General features: G+C 37.7%; 2 protein-coding genes across 3 annotated transcripts in view; one reads left to right on the top strand and one right to left on the bottom strand.

Moving 5' to 3' along the window:
* The window catches only part of DNApol-epsilon58 (DNA polymerase epsilon subunit 2), a 78,745-nt gene that overhangs the window by 22,513 nt on the left and 34,268 nt on the right, over positions 1 to 21,964 (top strand). The window lies entirely within an intron of this gene.
* On the bottom strand, positions 1,903 to 20,425 carry Orco (odorant receptor co-receptor). Its single transcript, XM_067092270.1, is given in 8 exon segments — positions 1,903 to 2,155; positions 2,575 to 2,664; positions 3,635 to 3,703; positions 10,784 to 10,942; positions 13,513 to 13,736; positions 18,879 to 18,960; positions 18,962 to 19,021; positions 19,573 to 20,425. Coding segments are annotated over 8 exon segments (1,545 nt in total). The 5' UTR covers positions 20,317 to 20,425; the 3' UTR covers positions 1,903 to 2,038.

The following is a 21,964-nucleotide window of genomic DNA, read 5'->3' as shown; positions in this document are numbered from 1 at the left end:
AGAGTCCTACATAATGGCCGAAAAATTACCTTAATTTATGACATGTAATCACTGCATCAGTTATCAGTAGGCAAGGCCTTCATTTTCTCACAAATTATCCCTTGTACACACACACACACACACACACACATATATATATATATATATATATATATATATATATATATATATATATATATATATATATATATATATATATATATACTGTGTGTGTGTGTTATAATCACTTTGACACGTGAATCATATATCTAACATCCACATGAAAAATGAAAAAGTGCTGTAAATCCTGACCGGTTTCGGCTTCATTGCTAAGCCATTTTCAGGGGACTGATACATAGTGGTAGAAATTTACCATAAACATGCTAGCTGGACATGGCATTCAAACATAAAGGAGCTGTCGGAAATCCTCCGTATGTTCGTGTGAATTGACCCGCTAGCATTTATGTTGTAGATTTCAACCACTGTGTATCAGTCCTTTGAAAATGACGTTGCAAGAAAGCTGAAACCAGTTAGGATTTAAAAACCTTGGAGAATTGTAGATGGACGGCAATCCTCTTGGAGAGGCGAGTCGTGGTCATGCCCGCGGTCTAGATTCCTCTTGGTATGAATGTTATTATTCCTCTTGTTATGAATGTTATTATTCCTCTTCGTATAAATGTTAATATTCCTCTTTATGAGAAACGTGCATGACAGAAGCTAGACTAGTAGTGTACGAAAATAATGTCATGTCGATAAATGATAGTTTCCATACAAACTTATTTGAACTGAAACAATAATCAAATAGGCCCCTGTAGGTTCGGGTAGTAGGTGCACTGTAGGCATTACTTAAGTTTCTTTGCCTCGTGCCTTCGGCCTCTAGCTGCAATCCCTTTCGTTCCTTTTACTGTACCTCCTTTCATATTCTCTTTCTTCCATCTTACTTTCCACCCTCTCCTAACAATTGATTCAGTGCAACTGCGAGGTTTTCCTCCTGTTACACCTTTCAAACCTTTTACTTTGTCAATTCCGTTTCAGCGCTGAATGTCCTCACGGATCCCAGTGCTTGGCCTTTGGCCTAAATTCTGTATTCAGTTCAATTCAATTTAATTCATAATCAAATAAGCTATGCTATTAGGAAAAAATTTTCGTCAAAAGATGAACACTGCCAGGATATCCATTTGAAATTCTCTTTCCGGGCCAAAGGAAAACTAGATGATAGTTTTGAGAAACATTTATTAATAAACGCGACTAGAATGTTGGATTACAAGGCACTTGATCATCGCCTGTAGTTTCAAGTGACGAACCACTTAATGAAAGTGGCTGATACATAAAACTTGCAGGTGTCGCCGTAGTTACAGACGAAGTAATATTCTTGGTAATGTTTAATGAAGAAATCTTCAAAATTACACATTATTAGTTTCTACTACTTTAGAGATATTTGAAGTCTGTTAAAGGTCTAATAATTTAGAGATATTTGAAATCTGTTAAAGGTCTAATGCTTTATAGATATTTGATGTCTGTTAAAGGAAAGGATATTGAATAGTGATTTTATAACCAGAAAACCTTAGCATTTTTATATATAATGTTTAAAATGGTTCATGTTATACTAGACGACACCCCATTTTGATCAGTGATATTTTAAAATACTTATTGTACTGTGATTCTTCTTATACTTTAAAACACTCGTACGATAACCAACAACCAACAGAATCATAGTTCTAGCTATAAAATAATCCCATACACTATTTTGTTGAAAATAATCACTAATAATGATTCTTGAGAATGAATCTCCTTTGAAACCGAAACTTAGCCTACACTGATGATTTTGGAACATAGTTCACAATACTTTCTACACAACTGAAGAATAATTCCCTATACTTTCTACATAATTTATAATAACTCCCTAAAATTATTGTGTTTTACAACAAAAATACTCCCAATACTTTTACAACAAAAATACTCCCAATAGTGAAATTACGGGAGTTATGTTCCCCATTAGAGGAATAAAATGTACCCATTTTCTTTGAAATAAAATACGTTTTCTATGATGCGCTGAGCGTTAAGCGTTGGGGAGACTCATATTATTTACCCGGCTCTCGCTCTGTGCTCTGTCTTGAACCGAAGGCAGCATTAACTGCAGGATGATGATGAAGTACGATAACACAGCGCCGATGACCTGGAACCACGTGTCATAATTTTTAGAATGTTAATAAGTACATTGGCTTATATATTTTTTCTCCTTAATTTAATGAGACAAGTGACTTATTTGTTTCTAATTAAAGGAAAGTTCATTGATATCTTTGTAGTTAAAATTCCCAGATAAATAGTTGTAAAAATTTTTTAAAAGTATAAGTATATTAACAGGGACGCATATTGCAGCACTCTGCATTGAAAAGTGTCAACAAAAAACTCAAATAACAAACTATCCTAAAAATATCTAGCCATCGATAACTTGACAGAAAATGGCCATTGTTGAATATCAAAGACCCCCCATTAAGGCTTTGAAACGCACAAGCAAGTGAATGCAGTGACACCAATTAGTCATTAGAATGACTTTCGTCGATTTCGTCCAGGTGCTTACTGATAAAAACTTACGGTGATGATGAATGGTCGGTTGATGTAAAAGAACCCTCCCCCTGTTATGCAAATGGGCGATCCTGTGACAGACGTCACGAGCTCCTTGAACTGCCAATGTAAACAAACGAGAATTGGTAATGTTTCTCACATCAGTCATAGCATAATTATGCGTATGGCACAAATTTGTCGAAAATTGTATTTTTTATTCTAAGTTCGAGGCGTTATGGTATGTAATACTGTAGATTTACATTTTTTTTTATTTGACGTTTGATCGTTATACACTTGGGACTATTATATTCGAATTTTTTGTAATATATTTAATTTCCTGTATAAAGCGTATTATTGTGTTTCAGTTTGTGTCGAGCGTAAAAACGTGTTCATTATTTTCCGCCTGTTATTTTATTAGTCTTTATTAGTAAACATTAATTTTGGTGACTACTGTATAATTTTCTTGGTATTTAAATGCTACTTCTGGTGTTCGTATAACCGTATATTTATTGACCTCATGGTCGATTATTTTACATGAACTTTACGGTGTATAACTTGATGAAAATTCAATTGTCCAAATTGCACTGTTTGTCATTCTTTCACTTGTAGGGTAAAAGTAATTAGTTCAGATTTAAAAGCAGAAGTACTATCTAAAACTACATTAACAATGTTTTTCAAACCGTTCTCTCTCTCTCTCTCTCTCTCTCTCTCTCTCTCTCTCATTATAAATATACCTTCCTCATCGGTAGTCTGCTCATATATATATATATATATATATATATATATATATATATATATATATATATATATATATATATATATATATATATATATGTTGTTGGTATGTATGTATAAGTATATATGTTTGCATGTGAAAGTTAGGTATATAAGAAGGAAATACTTCTAACCTTTCATTTTTACCATCAGAGACCTGACGGTAATATGTTAAACGCTTAAATTTCAAAAATGTATACAGTCTAGTTCGTTACAACGAAAATTAAATGTTATTTTAGTGTCATGCCCCCAATCACGTTACGTAACACAAGCCTAGCGTGTACTGGAACTGTGCCATCGTGTACAGTCTACTTACGTGAAACTTATCCTTGTCAGATGCTGAGTACGGGAGGCCCCGACGCAAGACATCCACGCTTGATGAAGCCTGAGAAGACCAGTAATATTAGTTTAGAGGAACGCTGGATGGTATTTATTTATAATGAAATTATAAGAATTCAATCACTTGAGATTAACTTTTGAATTTGACAGTTATCGTACAGCGTTAAAGCAATGTTGTTCGATCTTCTACGCTGCGTTTGGTGTCCTGCTTTTTCTCAAATTATTGGCAGAAGATCCCACTGAAGTTGATTGTTACCTAGCCCCTTCCTAACCCTGTACCATCCAATGACCTCTCCTTGACTCTAAAGAAGTTTGAATGCAAACATTTTTATTGAGTATATATGTAAACATGAGTAATTGCTTTTGTGTGAGTGTGTTCCAGTATAAGAGCATATGCCTTTGTGCAATTTTTATTTTCATATTCACTCATCCATCACCATACCGAATGACCTATTTGGTCCCAGCGCTTGGCTTCTGGCCTAGACCTGACAATTCATCCAAATCCTTCGGGCCAGCCCTATGAGCTGATAGTCAGTTCAGTGGTCTGGTTAAATTTTACTGTTTTAATATTAATATGTCCAGCCCTTTATTTGTCCAACTTCTCTTTACTTTCAAATCTTGACCCAGGGCCATGTTAGCTACTGCTTGCAACATGGCTTCAGTCCTTTCTGTAAACTGATTTAACTTTAACCTGAACTCTACCATTTCAGCTATAGTTGACAGCGTTACACTACTTATCAGTTATCGTTTGCAGGTGTTAATATTTGTTTTGAAATTGAATCCGGAAGGTTTATCAGTATTTTGGGTTTAGGTAATAGACAGCGGTGTGGTCTTGGTTAATTCTAAGAATCTGAGTTTTATTATTGAAGGCTCTTCGTGTCTCTTCTGTGCAGCTCCTCAGAATTATGTGGGACGTACCGCTCCATATGTGTGATATATTGTTCTTGAGTTCAGGTAAAAGAAAGTCACAGAAAAAAGTCACAAGATAAAAAGTCATTAATCTTTCCTAGATAGTGACCCCCACGGGTTTTAACCCGGTATGTGTCCACCTTTGCGGCGTGTTTAGTACAACCCCGTTGGGATGACCGTAAAAACATAAACAAAAGACTGTAATAGCATAAAGATTATGACCCCCAAGAACTAGTGTGAATTTTTCCCGTGACTTTACTACCGGCCACCATAAATTAATGTGAATTTTTTTTCCTAGCCAAAATTGTGACCTTTCCCCCTGTGACTTTATTTCCGGCCACCATTGTCCTTATATCGGTATTGGTTCCTCGTGCACTAATGTTCTTGATGGAGTTGAATTGAAAGCTTTCCGTTCTACAAGAAAGTAACCCAGCTTTTACATTTGAACAGAACTCTTCAACTCCGTTCCTCTTGAGATAATAATTTGGCCATTACTCCAGGTATCTTTTCAATTGCATGCCTTCTTCACTCTTTTTAATGGTCACAGCACACATTAAGCTTCCCAGTCCCACGGCTGCTGAGTGTGGAAGCTGCGAATTTGAAAATCAACCTAGTGAGATCAGTCCTGGATACCACTTGATTTTAGGATGTGGAATTCTTTGCCTTCCTCTACATTTGCCAAATCATGTAACCTTTTTTACCACTGAGAATCGAGCTTGGTCAATCTTGCGTTTGGCAGGCATGATTTAATCTCAGATTGAGCTGCCTTTGTGTCAGCGCTGGCTCTTTTCCTCTTACGTGGAGCCTGTAAGCTAGCTGCTGAACTCCTTGTCTCGTCTTCGTAAAAGTAAAGAAAATAAAAACGAATATCCACAATCCTTGGCCATGCTTTCACCGCTGTGAAATCGATCCTTTTTTAAAAATAACTGACAACAGAAGCCGCCGCGTCCATTGTTATCGTGGCGCCTGAAGTACCTGACTCAACAACAACGCGGGGCATTCCTCATCACACGCCGTTGAAAATTGTTTCTCCTTTACCATCCTCTAGGACGTCGAATATAGATTCGTAGTAAGGGGTCGCCGAGTATGTCTTTTTTTTTCGTGAAGGTTAACTGAAACCACCGCTTTGTTTTCCAGACGATAACCGACCTAATCACGTTGTTGAAGGTGTCATGGCTGTTTGCACGAGTGGCGTCGTGGCCGCCATATTGGTGTTTGTTCTCTCGTTATCTCTCGTGAAGTGCGAGACGATTATTAACTTCATTTCCTCAAACCTTGCTATGCGGGCTTAAACTGTAGCATCGCGCGTGGAGCATATATTATATATATGTGTGTGCGAAGGAGGAAAGGATGTTGAAAAACATAGATAATAAGCCACCGCATGATAACTGACGAGTTAACGTATCGTACAAATTAAACGTTTAAATATCACAAATTATACTAATTTGCATATTAATACGCTGATATTTAAAAGTTGATAATTATGTCTATACAGGAAAATGTTACCAGAGGGTCATTGTTTTATCCGTTAGATTTTTAAATTGTTTCCTACTGAGAAGACTGGGAACTGCGAAATCCTATTTAAGGAGGAAACCCTTATTTCCATACCATTTCTTCTTCCGTTACTTCCTGGACTAGATAAAGACATTCCCTTGCTTGTTGATTCAGCCTGCGTAATGAGAATTAAATTAATCATAATGAAGGTCCCTGTTAATCAAATGCGACTGTAGGCAGGTATCGCCTAAGCCTGGAGTGACACACTACAGTACTGTACTGAAAGCAAGGACTGCGCAGAGACTAGAGACTCTGCAGTGTTCCTTGGGTGTCCAACTTCTTTCAAATCCTTTGGGTTTTTCTCATTTCACTTATGCTCTTTCATTTAAAAAGAAATCCTTCGGGCAAGCCACCTCCATTTGATAGCTTTGCCATGTGATAAATACGAGAGAGTTTCTTCTTTTCCTGATAAACTGCTCACCTGGCTAAACCTGTATTAAGAGTTTATAGATGAAATGCTTCTTACCACTTTTGTACTCAATTCTTTAATTTTTTAAAGCATCGTAGGGCACTATGCACCCCAAGTACTGTACACACCTTTGTCATTGTGTATTTATGTAAACCCTCTTGTGTATAGAGAGCGCAGACTCTTATAACTCAAATAAGAATAGCAGCTAGGGAGCAGGGAAGAAAAATAATGTTTGCAAACAACGCTCGGGGCTGGGAGATCGAATGTTTATACTGATCTTATTGTAAACAGAACTCCTGACCCCGTCCCCCATCCCCCAACCCGAGAGTTTGACCTTACTCTTAAATATTATTACCATTTGTTTCGAAATGCAGCTTCCTTTTCGATTGTGTTATTGTAACCATATTTTTTTTAACAGGTTAATGGACTAGGGGTCTTAATTTATACTTTTTTTCCTTAGAGAGAGAGAGAGAGCCAGAGCCAAAGTGGATCTTATTTCTGTTGATATTGGCGTCTTGGACAATTAGTCATTTTAATGTGTGCTTAATAACATTTCTTGTCACACATTTTTTAAGCGCTCGTGAAGATGTATCGGGTTATATAGAAAAAGGTTGAGTGAGGACATTTTTTCTTCTTTTTTTTTTTTTAGTTTCCCATTCCGTTAGGATTTTTACATATCGGACGCATTTTCCCAACATGTAACCGAGTACCGGGACCTTTTCCTGAAAAAAGCGGGACGCCATGTCTTAAAAACTAACCATAGAATTTTCTTGAAAATAACCTCATTTTGTTTCCCACACCCAAATTTCGTGGAAATTCACAGTCTATACCTAACCTAACCCAGGGACATGGCAAAAAAACCGGGGCTGGTCCAATACTAGTGTACATCTCAGGAATTTGCATACCAGACACCTTCTTTATTATAAATGGTTAATATCTGAAATGTAGACGCAATGAAAAATTTAATTTTCATCCAGATATAGATTTAGGTTAAGATGTTGATTAGAATTTTAATTAGATGGTAAAGTTATTGTCTTCTGAATCTCTCTCTCTCTCTCTCTCTCTCTCTCTCTCTCTCTCTCTCTCTCTCTCTCTCTGGTTAAGATGTTAATTAGAAATTTGATTGGATGGTAAAGTCATTGTCTCTCTCTCTCTCTCTCTCTCTCTCTCTCTCTCTCTCTCTCTCTCTCTCTTAAGTCAGGTTAAGATGTTAATTAGAATTTTAATTAGATGGTAAATTCTTTGTCTACCGAAGTCTCTCTCTCTTATGCACACACACACACACATATGTTCACACGCATACTGTGCATACACTTCTAACTAGCTCACAAAAGACTGAGTAACATACAACAGGACAATAGGGTCACGTGGTATTATGAATAAGCATTCCTATTCCTTTTTCCTCCCTTGCTATCATTCCGATATATCTCTTCAAGATGCGTTTATTCATCCGTGACAAGAAGACGAATTGAAAAATAAACTGCGGACATCTTTCGAGCGAGCACATTAATCTCCGTCTCAAGTTTGCAGTTTGAAATCTCTCTCTCTCTCTCTCTCTCTCTCTCTCTCTCTCTCTCTCTCTCTCTCTGTAGCTAAGAAGGCTTTTGAAATATCTCCCTCTCCTCTCTGTAACCAAGAAAGCTTTTTCGCACATACCATGGCCATTATATTACCACATCGTTGATGGATGGCCGGCCGAATCGGGAGCATATATGCGATGATATGCTATATATGATATGATGATATGCTCGACGGGGTACTTTATGTACATCGACCGTCACTTGTAGATGCGCTTTTCATTCGGAAGTGACGAAGGAATCGAAACCACCCGTCTGAACGGACACGTCGTAATTGCGCCCAGCGGAGGAAAGGGGGCATTTGACATCAATTACCGAAATGTGATATTGACCTTTTTATTGACAGGACGCCCGCAGCTGCCTCTCTCTCTCTCTCTCTCTCTCTCTCTCTCTCTCTCTCTCTCTCTCTCTAGATATGACGCGATAGTATTTCCAATTAATTTCTACGTGAGAGTTAGAGAAAAGGGGTGAGAGAACTCGCGTTCGTTCTAACGAGGTCCGCTGTGTTCTGATAAGCGTGATTACACAACGGAAGTAATTGCTAGGTGTTTTTCATTGTAATGACCTAAGTCTTCATTTGTTTCGGGGGCCAGTGGTAACGAGATATTAATATTATTTTTTTAATAGTTGCTGTTTATCTTTGTTCTTATTCTTGGTTCATTCTTTTATTTGTTTATCTGTTTATTTATTTTTTGACTTTTATATTTTATAGGTAAACTGGTTTTCCTCGTATTCTCAATTATTCTGTCATCGGTTTATTAAGCTATTTAACTAAATCAAATTTTCCAGAGATGACTTATGATTATTTGATTAAAGACAATCAATTTGTCATTGGTATATACTCCAGTCCTTGATCATTTTATAAATTCTACCCACCGAGTCATCAGAACATTAACAGGAAGATTTAAAGCCCACAACACGCAATTAGCGTGAATATGAAATGCGCTTTCTCCCCGATTAAAGTCTGGGAAGTATTTGCGAAAGATAACGATTTCCTATTTTTTTATCAGTGACCTCAAAAATGACCTTAACTTGCACTTGTCCTTGGCTGTCTGTGCTTCTCGTTTTTGTGAAGAATTAAAAAGCTAATTGCTTTGTTCTCAACTAGGTTTCTTTCGCCCTGACTTAAATTTATGATTGCTTTTCACCTTTTGGCGTTGGTTATGTATACGGTTAGAAATTTTGACCTCACTGGGTTATTAGTTCATGCGGTATTTATTTACTTTTTTGTGTTTGTCTGTGTGGAGGTATTAGATGAGTCCAAATGTTAAGCTATGAGTTACTGTGTATGCATATGTATGTATACATACATATATATATAACCTTATATATGTATATATATGTATTACACATACATATATATATATATATATATATATATATATATATATATATATATGTATGTATGTATGTATATACATAATCATATATATATATATATATATATATATATATATATATATATATATATATATATGTGTGTGTGTGTGTGTGTGTGTGTGTGTGTGAGAGAGAGAGAGAGAGAGAGAGAGAGAGAGAGAGAGAGTCTGTGCATCTCTGCATTGGAGAAAAGGCACTAGATAGCAGATGCGCAAGAGTCCTTGGCGGCCAGAGGTTATCACTAAGGTCAAGGCAGGGGTCACTGAATACGTCAGGTCAGTCACTTTACGAAGGGTTACTACGCAGTGGTAATAAGCGGCGCGATCTGGATTTTACCGCCGTAGGAAGTGCAGTGGCCTGCGACGAAGTATGCTTTGTGTCCCGAGAAAGATGAGCTGTCAGTGAGAGGTTGTGGACCCGTTGTGGGAGGGAATATCCCCAGAATGCTAAATGAGTGTGTCCTATTGAACCTGACGACTACATCATGAAATTTTCTCTTAAATAGGATGATGAGAAATGGAAATAATAGCATTCTAGCAGCCCTGTGTAGGATGAAAGTAACGAAATGAGGGGTGGGGGGGATCTTATGGTTTGCAGCTCCGTATACTATACTGTACTACTTTTGCAAGAAATCAGAAAAGAGTAATATTAATATATATATATATATATATATATATATATATATATATATATATATATATATATATATATATATATATATAGTGTGTGTGTGTATTTATGTATGTAGTCATGCATTTATGATTGTTTTGTCATTAATTGCGATATACGTATGCTAATAAATATATTCCCATTTATTCAAATCTGCTACAACTATTGCTAGTACTAATACTACTACGGCTATTGCTAGTACTAATACTACTACAACTATTGCTGGTACTAATACTGCTACAACTATTGCTAGTACTAATACTACTACAACTATTGCTAGTACTAATACTACTACAACTATTGCTAATACTGATACTACTACAACTATTGCTAGTACTAATACTACTACAACTATTGCTAGTACTAATACTACTACAGCTATTGCTATCACTAATACTACTACAGCCATTACTAGTAGTAATGTTAATTCCATCACTCCTCCAGTTCCTTGAAAAATTCCCCGTTTGTTTTTCTAGTGACGAAATGAACTCGAGATCACATTCTGGTTTCGACATTTTACACCATTTTTAAGACGATATACTACCCTCCCCCCTTTCCCCTCCAACTTCCCCCACCCCTCTCCCTGCCACCCTCACTCCAACGCCATCTTTCTATAGAGACCACTTACCTCTTCGTATACGTAACTGGCCTTTATTGAGACGAGAAAGAAGACAATGAAGGTTTGGGCTATGATGATGGTCTGCCATGCTAGTTCCTCTGCCTGGTACTGTTCTCCTAGACTCATCCTGTAGGCCACCAGATAAAGCTCCAGACATAGTGTCACGACCTGCAGTGAATTCAATAAATGCGTTCTTAATGAGTGAGTCTGGTGGAAATATTCACTTTCTGAAGATGCGTTTAGACTAGAGTCCGGATGCCAAAGCATTCAGCCCCATAGGGGGTTAGTGCCGTCAGTGCACCTCACGGGGTACTGTATAGGCATTACTAAAGGTTCTTTGCAGCATCCCTTCAGCCCCTAGCTGCAACCCCTTTCATTCCATTTACTGTACCTCCATTCAAATCATCTTTCTTCCGTTATGCTAGGCCTATCTGCCCTCTCCTAACAATTATTTCATAGTGCACTGCTTTGAGGTTTTCATCCTGTTACACCTTTCAGACCTACCTACTCTCAATTTCATTACCAGTGCTGAATGACCTCATAGTCCTAGTGCTTGGCCTTTGGCCTAAACTCTATATTCCATTCCGAGGTATTCAGCGATAAAAAGTTTTAGAAAATACGAAAACATCGTCTCAGATCGATTCGGGTGCATCTGGTTATTCAGCGGTTGAAAGTATTAATTAAAGAGTGTCTCAGTTACATTCTTAAAGCTATAATAAATTTATTTCAGGTAGATTCTGGCGCTCCTGAAAGTATTCTTAAAGATATATAGGTTTTGCCCAAATTAAGTGCCGGTTGCCAAACTGCTCAGTGTTTGAAAGTACTATTTTTTATTTTATATATTTCTCCAATGCAGATTTAGGACACCAGATTGCTCAGTGCAGGAAAGGGGATAATGTTTTTATTGTCTTTCCCGTTCTCCTATTTCCACATCTCGACTCGTTCCAGCTTCACGTCAGATGGTTCAGTATATCGTCTATGTACAGAACTTCCGTGCTTTATTTTTGCAGTATATCTCAGCCTATTCAGCTATCTCTCTTTCTCTTAATAATCTTCTAAAAGATTTTTTTTTTCTAATCGACAGAATCTTTTTGATACAGATTCATCGTCATACCGTGTTTCTTGTCTGCATTTTTATGCAGTTTCAGCCTATTTTATTTCCAAAGATTATTCAATCCATTTGCATTTTTAAATTTTTCACTAAATTCCAACTCACGAGAGGCTGCATTGGACATCATCGTCCTTAAATACCTGAAGAAATCAATATTATAAAAAAAGAAAATCGGGGTAAATTGACTAATGTAAAACTGTTGCTAAGTGCCTTGCGTATAAGTGTAAAAAAATAGGTTTCTATGAAAGTTGCCAAATATTGTAGAAAATGAAAAAGAAAAAATAGCTTTTCATGTAGGGAAGTGTAAGGCGTTTTACAGCACTGACTATTATTAGGAATATTGATTAAGCACGGGAACGTGAAGGAATAACTAAATTAGAAGCTTATCTGACGCTAAAGGGGAGAAACCGTATTCTAGGTTAGATGGTTCATCTTACCCAAACATTTTTGCTTTTTAACTAAAAGCGTTATGGGCAGTTGCATTTCAGAATATTTCAGCATTAATTTCAATAATCTTCCTTTAGGTAAGATGTGGTGAATGGAAATAGATATGGTAATTCGAAAATAAAACTTAAAATTGAAAATTGTTATTCATGTCTATTGAAGTGCATTATACTTGGAGATATTCTCAGATAACTGCCATTTTCTTTCGTAAGAGTTTTGCCGTTCCCTTCACAAGACACTCAAGATACCTGTAAGATACTTGATGAATTGTGAAACGTAAAGCATGGTATAGCTAAAGAGCTTTGTAATGCAGAGCAGTAGCACTGTAAAGCTTCAAGCTAACATTATCAAAAACCCAGATACCTGTTGTGAACTTCTCAAGGAACCTGTTATGTACCTCATAATTTGTAAAGCATAGCATCACTGAAGAGCTTTGCAATGCAGAGTAATAGCACTGTAGAGCTTCAAGATAACTCTACCAAAAACCCAGATACCTGTAATCAGTTCCGTTAGCTGTTATATACTACATAATCTGTAAAGCATAGCTAGCATCACTGAAGCGCAATGTGACAGCACTGCAGAGCTTCAAGATATCATTACAGTAAACCCAGATAAGTGATCATTTCCGTTACCTGTGATATACTTCATCTTCTGTACAGTATAGCACTACTCAAGAGCTATGTAGTAGCACTGCAGAGCTTCAAACTAACACTACCAAGAACCCAGATAGCCTGCCTGGAATCACTTCAGTGACCTGTTATGAGGTATGTAATAGCACTGCAGAGCTTCAAGCTACCACTACCAAGAACCCGGATAGCCTGTTTGTAATCAATTCAGTGACCTGTTATGAGCTATGAAATAGCACTGCAGAGCTTCAAGCTAACACTACTAAAAACCCAGATAGCCTGCCTGGAATCAGTTCAGTGACCTGTTATGAGCTATGTAATAGCACTACAGAGCTTCAAGCTAACATTACCAAAAACCCAGACAGCCTGCCTGGAATCGGTTCAATGACCTGTTATGAGCTATGTAATAGCACTGCAGAGTTTCAAGCTAATGATAACAAGAACCCAGATAGCCTGCCTGGAATCAGTTCAGTAACCTGTTATGAGCTATGTAAGCACTGCAGAGCTTCAAACTAGCACTACCAAAAACCCAGATAACCTGGAATCAGTTCAGTTACCTGTGTGGAGTAGAAGCACTGGAGAGTCGGCGCGAAGAGCTTCTCTGTAAACCTGACCATCTTCACGATGGTCCAGTGGTTCTCGACGAGTTCGGCCATCCCTACGCAGTGGTCCTCAGAGGCCTGGTGGTTGTTCTCCCCGACCTCGACTCCTATGGCTGCTGCAACTGTCGCCGTGATTGCCGAACAAACTGCGCTCTCCCTCTTGTCCATTCGCCAGATAACTGGAGACAGTTCACGTTGTAAATAACATTAGAAATTTTCTGATATAAATAACAGAAAGTTGTGGAAGGTATGGACTGAATACAGTGCATATTATATTATTTGAAACTATGAAGGGGAACAGTTAGTGTTACTACATTCAAATGAACGCCATATTCTTTGGAAGCGTGAATTTCAGGCCAGTGACCCCTGTGGGCTTGTTCCATATGAATATGGTTCATCTTCTGAATAATAATAATAATAATAATAATAATAATAATAATAATAATAATACAAACTAAACTGCATCCAGACGACCATTCTGTTCAATGAAGTTTGTTTGAAAGAGAGTATTCTTGAGAGATATTCGATAATAATAATAATAATAATAATAATAATAATAATAATAACAGATGGAGAAAATGTGGAGTAGATGTATTGCACATTTTGATATATAAATTACAGATGACTGTAGACAGAACGAATATAGTGCACGATATATTTTGTAAATTGAATATAACTAAGAGACCATTTAGTTGATACAGTGCACTGTATTTACTAAATGACAGGTAACTTGAAACAGCATATGGTGAATATAGTGCATCTTATATTTGTAGATTACTCGTAACGGGAGAAAATATGGTTTGGATAATGTTATCTATCATAGATTGTGGTACAGATACAATTTAAGTACAGATACAGTTTAACTTACATATTCTAAATTACAGATAACTGGAGGCATTATATTGAAACCTAGGTCAGTGTTTTCAACCTGTGGGCCCCAGTGGGCCATGGGCAACTCTGAGGGCGGCCATGCCACGGACATTTTCAAAATAGTATTTAAAAAATTAAAAATCATTTACAGTAAATGAAGGCCAGTGTTTCCTTTCATAAATGAGAATGTATAACTAATAAAGTGTTCTGAAAATCAATTCCATAAATGAAAATGTAAAACTAATAAAGTGTTCTGAAAATGCCTTATAATAATTCTATTATCATCATTACACAATTCTTAAGGGCGTGGGCCATAAGATGGAAGGGATGCTAAAATGGGCCATGAGGTACAGAAAAGGTTGGAAACCTCTGACCTAGGTTGTCGGTGAAAGGAACTTATTGCCTACATTGTTATGAACTGGCGATTATTAAAGAAAAGAAAATTATTTTAAAAAATTGTCTATTAAAGTTTGTCTTGCTTTAAAAGATTATGAACTGAATAAAGAATTTAGGCCAAAGGGCAAGCACTGGGACCTATATTCATTCAAATTGAAATGGAAAAGAGTAAAAGCTTGAAAAAAACAGGAGGTCCCCCTCCCCATTTACACTATGAATTAATTGTTAGGAGAGGGTGGACAGTAAGATGGAAGAAAGAGAATATGAAAGGAGGTCTTTAAAATCGGAACTTTCTATGGGTTGCAGCTACGGGCCAAGGCACGCCATTGTTTGCGCAACTTGAAGTAATTTCAACCTACAGTGCGCCACATGAGGTTCACTGGCGCTTGTAGCTTTGTATTGAAATAAGAACATAACAATATTATACTAGGGCAGGCCAGAAAATTCGATGCTAAAAGATTATGTAATACGAGTGAGACTATTTCAACCTTTCAAATTATACGAGTAATGTATTCAATCAAATTGAGTTTTATAAATAGAAGCTGGAACAAAAAAAGGGTGGTCCCCTTTCCCCATTTATAGAGCTGAGTCATCACACCCTGTTAATTGTGAATTCTTATCGGAGGGAGAGAGAGACCTTACTTAAGTATTCTTTTATCAATCGGAAACTTTCTATGACGATGTAATTAAGGGCCAAAGTACTTGAACCATTGTTTGCGCAATTTGAAGTCTTTTCAACTCTGCTTGGTGTATCGAATTTTGTTCTCTTGCTTTTCGTAGCTTTCCGCTTCAGGGGATTTTGAACGTATTCAGTTTTTGATGCGTATGATTGTAATTTACATTATATTTATAACTAGCTGACCAACCATGGGATTCCTGGGAAAACTCTGAATGACGACTGATAAATCCCTTTTAGAATTAATTCTGTCAGTGCTCTCTCTCTCTCTCACTCTCTCTCTCTCTCTTTTTGCTCCCTTCCAGATAGTAAGTCATATGTATATTCTTTTTCAGGGGAGTCCTTCCCACCCCCACCCCCTTCTCTGCTAGTGATGTCTTACCCCCACAGTATTCTCCAAACAATTGTTTCAAAGTGCAACTGTGAGGTTTTCTTCCTGTTGCACCTTTGAAACCTTTTACTCTCAATTTTCCTTTCAGTGCTGAATTACCTCATAGGTTCCAGCCCATGGCCTTTGGGCTAAATATATTCCATTCCTTACAAGCACAAACGCATAGAGCCTATGTATGTGTTCATACATAAGTAATGGAGTGTATGAAAAATACAACCCCTTGATATAATGTAGTATGACAATTCCAGATTAATAATTAATGTTAGCATATCTGAGACCACCAGACAGTTCTACTGTTCTTACAAAGTAGAGGGAAAACTTAATTTACATCATGATGGTCCAGTAGACCTGTACTCGAGAGAGACCTCTCGATCATCAGCCTGGATGAAATTGACTGATGTGAATATTATAACGGCAAGCCTTTATTATAATGATATTGCATCCTTGGCCGTTCGGTCCTTGTTGATTTTCCGGGGCGGGTGTATGTCCTGTGTCAACTGTGGGTGCTTGCAATTTTCGCCCAGTTTTTTTTTTTTTTTTCTCACCTTGATTTTTGGTTATTCACACATTCGATGTATCTGTTATTTATTTGTTTATTTATTTATTTATTTATTTAATTTATTTATTTATTTATTTGTATGCTGTATAGAGAGACGTTTCCTATCATTGCTATCAATTCTTCCGGTTTCCTATTAACTTTCCGCTCAACTTCGCTCCATTAACGGATAGTTATATAGCATCTCTCTCTCTCTCTCTCTCTCTCTCTCTCTCTCTCTCTCTCTCTCTCTCTCTCTCTCTCAGTGTTACTTTAGTAGAGTGTGAAATCGTTAACAATGCCTGTCAATAATACTTAGTCAAGCGCAGTTCTCTTATCAGGGCGACATTGTTCAAGGAAAATCAGATAAATTTCAACCAGGGAATGTCCAGATGTTTTGATCGATATCTTCAAGGCATTATTTTCGCAACAAACGAACAGCGCTTAACGACTTGGTTCCTCAGTAAAAACATGACATAAACATTCGGTGACAACACATGGCAGCGTAGCAGAGCAACATATCATAAACATGTTGAAAACAAGTTGACGAATGGCATCATGTCAGAAACAGCTTGAAAACAAGTCGACGAATGTCAACATGTCATAAAACAGGTTGAAAACAAGTTGATGAATGGCAACATATCAGAAGCAGGCAAGTCGATGATTGGCAACATGTCAGAAACAGGTTGAAAACAAGTCTGCGAATGGCAACATATCATAAACATGTTGAAAACATGTTGAAAACGAGTTGACGAATGGCAACATGTCAGAAACAGGTTGCAAACAAGTTTACAAAACAGGTTGAAAACAAGTCAGCGATGGCAATATGTCACAAACAGGTTGAAAACAAGTCGACAAATTTGCAACTTGTCAGATACAGGTTGAAAACAAATCAATGAATGGCAACATGTCAGCAACAGGTTGAAAACAAGTTGATGAATGGCAACATGTCAGAAACAGGTTGAAAACAAGTCGATGAATGTCAAAATATCAGGAACAGGTTGAAAACAAGTGGACGACTTTAGGTGAAGAACGAATCTTTGGCCAGTGCTAGATAAATGTATGAAGCAATGGTTAGGACTGCCAATAAGTCGTTAACATGTATGGAACCTTTTTGTAATGTGTATGTGATATGTTGCCAATATGTAAATGATTGTTTTACTGTAGTGTGGATGCGCCCTAACGCCTACCTCGTCATCACAACTCTTCCTATACGTTTGAAGGGATTTCATTCAAACTTGGCTTAAAGTTAGACTGTCAAGCATGGATGTGATGTGCTTGAAGGGAGTCGGCCATCTGCCTGTACGTCATTGTGCGTTTGTTGTTTTATGACGCAAGCAATTTCTCAAATGTTGATATTATGGGTCCATCAACCTTGGCCATAACTTTCGAATTATAAGAGATATAAATTTCATATTTGATACTTCATTAGTGAAATCCTTGCAGTTGACATCGAGGTTTGTGTCCTTGACCTTGACCCTCATATTGTCAGTAACTTCCATCTATCATGTTCCATAAACTTAACATTATCAAGAGAAACTTGGGATAGTTATCTTGTTGTGGTTGGGATTGTGTATGCTGCCCTAAAATGGAAGACTGCAGTATCTGCAAAAATACAAAACTGAGAAAACTGGTAGAAACTACCTTGCCTTGCCACTGATTTTGCAGACACTGCAAATGGGACCCCAAATACTGCAGTAATTTGTGTAGAAGTGTTTCAACGAAGTATGGATGTCTGATTTCATTGCAATTGCAGTTTTCCATTTTAGAGAATCTTTTTAATTAATTAACTTTGAAATAACGGACTAAATTTCCAACCTAAACTAGGTGTAGAATCAAAAAGGAATGGAATTACATTAATTACCGTAATAATCAGTTGGACTAAATGAATGAAAATAATAATAATGTTAATAATAATATTGTTTAAATAAATGAGCCGTCAAGTGCCTTGCGCAGATTATTTCAGAGCTTCATTGCCATGAGAATTATTGTTAATAAACGAATGTAGAGCATCATTTTATCAACATAAACTTAAGCTCTTTTGACACACTATACTCAGAATTTCTATCTCCGTCTCATCAAATTCCAGAGCATTCCCAGAGCTCATACCTACCTTCTCCAGGTCGTGCAGCGCTCTTCTCTGTGAACAGAGACGAAATTCAGTCTGACAGTGCTGTCTTATTTATTACTCATGTGTTAAGCACCGAATTCCTCTTAAAACCCTGATTTTTTTAAATGGGAGAATTGATATCAGAAGCAACAAATCATCAAATCAACCTCATAAAAAGATAATTATTGAGAATGGGTCACCTATGAGTGTTTTTGGTACATTTCGTCGAAATCTGCCTCAGATGTACCCTTAGTAGAACGCGAAAACTATATCTACACCGTATCAACTTTAAATACTCCCCTCTTTGTTGTTTCTGCAAATACGAACTTACAGCAATACTCACAGTCCATCGTTTTGTTGAGCTCCTCCTTCCACTGGTGAAAGACATTGTACAGGACGTGGCAAGCTGTCACGAACACAAACAAGGGCGCCTTTGTACACGACGTATAAATGGCCGATCAGGATTCCCACCATCAGCCTCAGTACCTGTAAGAGACGGGAAAGTTATAGGTTTTCGCTTGGGCTCAATTTCTGTCTTGATACGCAGGAAGAACAACAATGTTAATGGCAGTAACCTATATCTTCACAGTGATATGTATGAGTATGCAGTGTTTGTAAGACTTTTTCAAGAATATTGCACATAACAGCTTTTACGTTAAAATATTAAGTCATGGATAGCCTGTTTGCACTGAATTCACCGTTTCTTGGGAGTAACTTGCATGCAAAGAAAAGCATGGGTTCGCACATCGGTCAGGCTAAGTACGAATCGTTCCTAAAGCAGTGTGAACCATTCGATATTAATGGGTTGGTCGGATATATCATATATATATATATATATATATATATATATATATATATATATATATATATATATATATATATATATATATATATATATATATATATGCACTTTTTCAAATGTAAACACATATGTATACTTTTACATTATTTGTGACGAATATTACCGATTAGCTCGATATGAGTATAACGAGTCCAATTGAAAATATCAGCACCAGGTTTCCCCAAGTCCCACTCACCGTTATGCAGAACAGGTCACTCTTGAGCCAGTCCTCGGGAATGAGGAGGAACACCTTCGCCAGGGCGTCCTCCACCCCCACGAGCGTGTCCCCCCCGAAGGCGCTCGCAATCAGCACGAGCACGATGAAGGTGTAGAGGAATATGGCCAGAATGGACGTGCTTCTCCTGAGGCCCTTGGCCGGATTGAGCCCCGTCCTCCGGGCGATGGCCTGCCACTCGCCCAGGTAAGAGCAGAACGAGTTCCTGTGGTAGAGGAGGTAGAAGACCTCGACCCAGGCGTTCAGGAGGCACCCGACGATGATGATGACCGTCAGGAGCTCGATCTCGTGGCTGGTCGACTTGCCCAGGAAGTCGCACTCGGTGAAGAGCCTCCCGAGGCCTATGCCGGTGGTCACCAGGAGGATGTTGAACCAGGCGAAGATGACGCAGGTGTGCATGGCCGAGAAAGTGAGCCACCGGAACTCGTAGTTCCCGGTTTCTTTGTTGTACTTCATGGGTATGGTGCCCATGACCCTCAGGGTGATGCGCATGAGGAACAGGCTGCGGAAGATGTTCAGGTGGAGGTTCGGGTCGTTCTCCTCCTCCTCCCCCTCCTCTCCTTCTTCGGGAGTCGTGGGCTCGCTCGGCGAGACGTTGATCTTCCAGATGCCCCCGGAGGTGACCCATCCCAGGGGCACCTCGGCCGTCGGGGGAACGCAGTCCAAGATGTTCTTGCCCTTCTTTTTTCTAGTGGGCACGGGCATTGCTTATGTTTTACGTTGAACCCAGCGAAGCCAAAGTGTGTCTGCTCTGAAGCGGAGGTTTGCAAGCATCAAAGAATATAAAAGTCAATAGTGCCTGTGATTGTGTCGCTTTCTGTGTTACACCGATACTCTGATCTGTTAAAGAATCAAACATAAGAAATAAGATTTAACTTGATACATTTACTTAACGTAGATTGAATGAGGGATTACTATTATATTAACTAAAGTTTGTGCAGATGTTGTAATAATACCGTCTGTTCGTTTAATTTTGGAAACAGAGGTTATTAGATGGTCCACTTTTAAATGTTTTTATTTTGACAACAGAATATAAAATGTCCAGAGAAGTTCACGTTTATACTTCACAAATTTGAACATTTTCTTCCTGTAAGTGTTGCGTTTTTCTGGCTAAGTTGTTTAATATCAAATACCACATCTTATCGCAACAGTGCTGCTATAATTTTCATATTCTTAGTGAGAGAGAGAGAGAGAGAGAGAGAGAGAGAGAGAGAGAGAGAGAGAGAGAGAGAGAGAGCAATCTATAATGCACATTTGAAATTATGAACCTTATCTTTGATAAAAAATTATACAAATTTCATTTACAGTATCTAATAAAAAGAATTTCAATTTCAAATAAATGTCTTCGTTTCTCCTTAATATTAGTATTTTAAGGAAAAGCAAAAGTTATATTATTTCGATAACACGTTCTCTCACTGGTTTTACGCCCAAAATAAAAACCAGTCTTTGTTAACCAACTAATAACTTTAATATTTAGAAATAAAAAAAAGTTAATGATCCTGGATTCACACAAATCAGCTTTAATGTAAAGTTATTCTCAATCACTGAAAAATGACCAAGAGTTTAGCATCACCCCAGTTGATAATATTTTCAACAAAGCAAAACTGAAGGAGTGACAAAAATAATTAAATTTGAATATTCACTTTTCAAAAAGATATCAGTCCTAATTTTTGTAAAATGCCGTCGAATATCGTCTCATTTTGTTTGATTTCCAGTTTCACATCTGCAATATTGCAAGAAATTTAAGTTTTTTCTTAAACAAATTCATAAATCCGTCAACTTGTCATGTTTCCTTTCCACTGCACTGACGATTTATTAATTCCTTGTACATCGTCTATGTTATATCTCCTCTCTTCTTAATGTTCTCCAGAATATAAAACAAAATAATGAACTGGACAACTCTCGAAATCAGACCTTCAACTTTCGCCCGCCAATTCCCTCATCACGTGCCGTAGCGAACTCCCGCGAAGTACGAGATCGTGTGGGCGGGCCTTGATCGCCTAGGAAACCACGCCCACCTGGCACCCATCATGCGCCTTAACCGTAATGCCTGGTTGGACCCAGAGGCGTGGGTGTTTCGTGAAGAAGGAGGGTATTACAAACAGTGACTCAGCGCAAAAGAATCAATAAGAAATTGTGGTACTTGTTGCTGCGGCTTTGTTGATGTTGATGATGCTGCTGCCTTTTCTCTCTCTCTCTCTCTCTCTCTCTCTCTCTCTCTCTCTCTCTCTCTCTCTCTCTCTCTCTTACTGATACTCTTTTGAAAAATAAAGAAAAGGCATCTTATATGGCAAATGCTTCATAAGTTTTCATAACTCTCTCTCTCTCTCTCTCTCTCTCTCTCTCTCTCTCT

The sequence above is a fragment of the Macrobrachium rosenbergii genome, chromosome 48 (assembly GCF_040412425.1).
Source record: "Macrobrachium rosenbergii isolate ZJJX-2024 chromosome 48, ASM4041242v1, whole genome shotgun sequence".
Classification (NCBI taxonomy): domain Eukaryota; kingdom Metazoa; phylum Arthropoda; class Malacostraca; order Decapoda; family Palaemonidae; genus Macrobrachium; species Macrobrachium rosenbergii.
The sequence above is the reverse complement of the archived record's forward strand: the minus strand, read 5'-3'. Positions and strand labels throughout refer to the sequence as shown.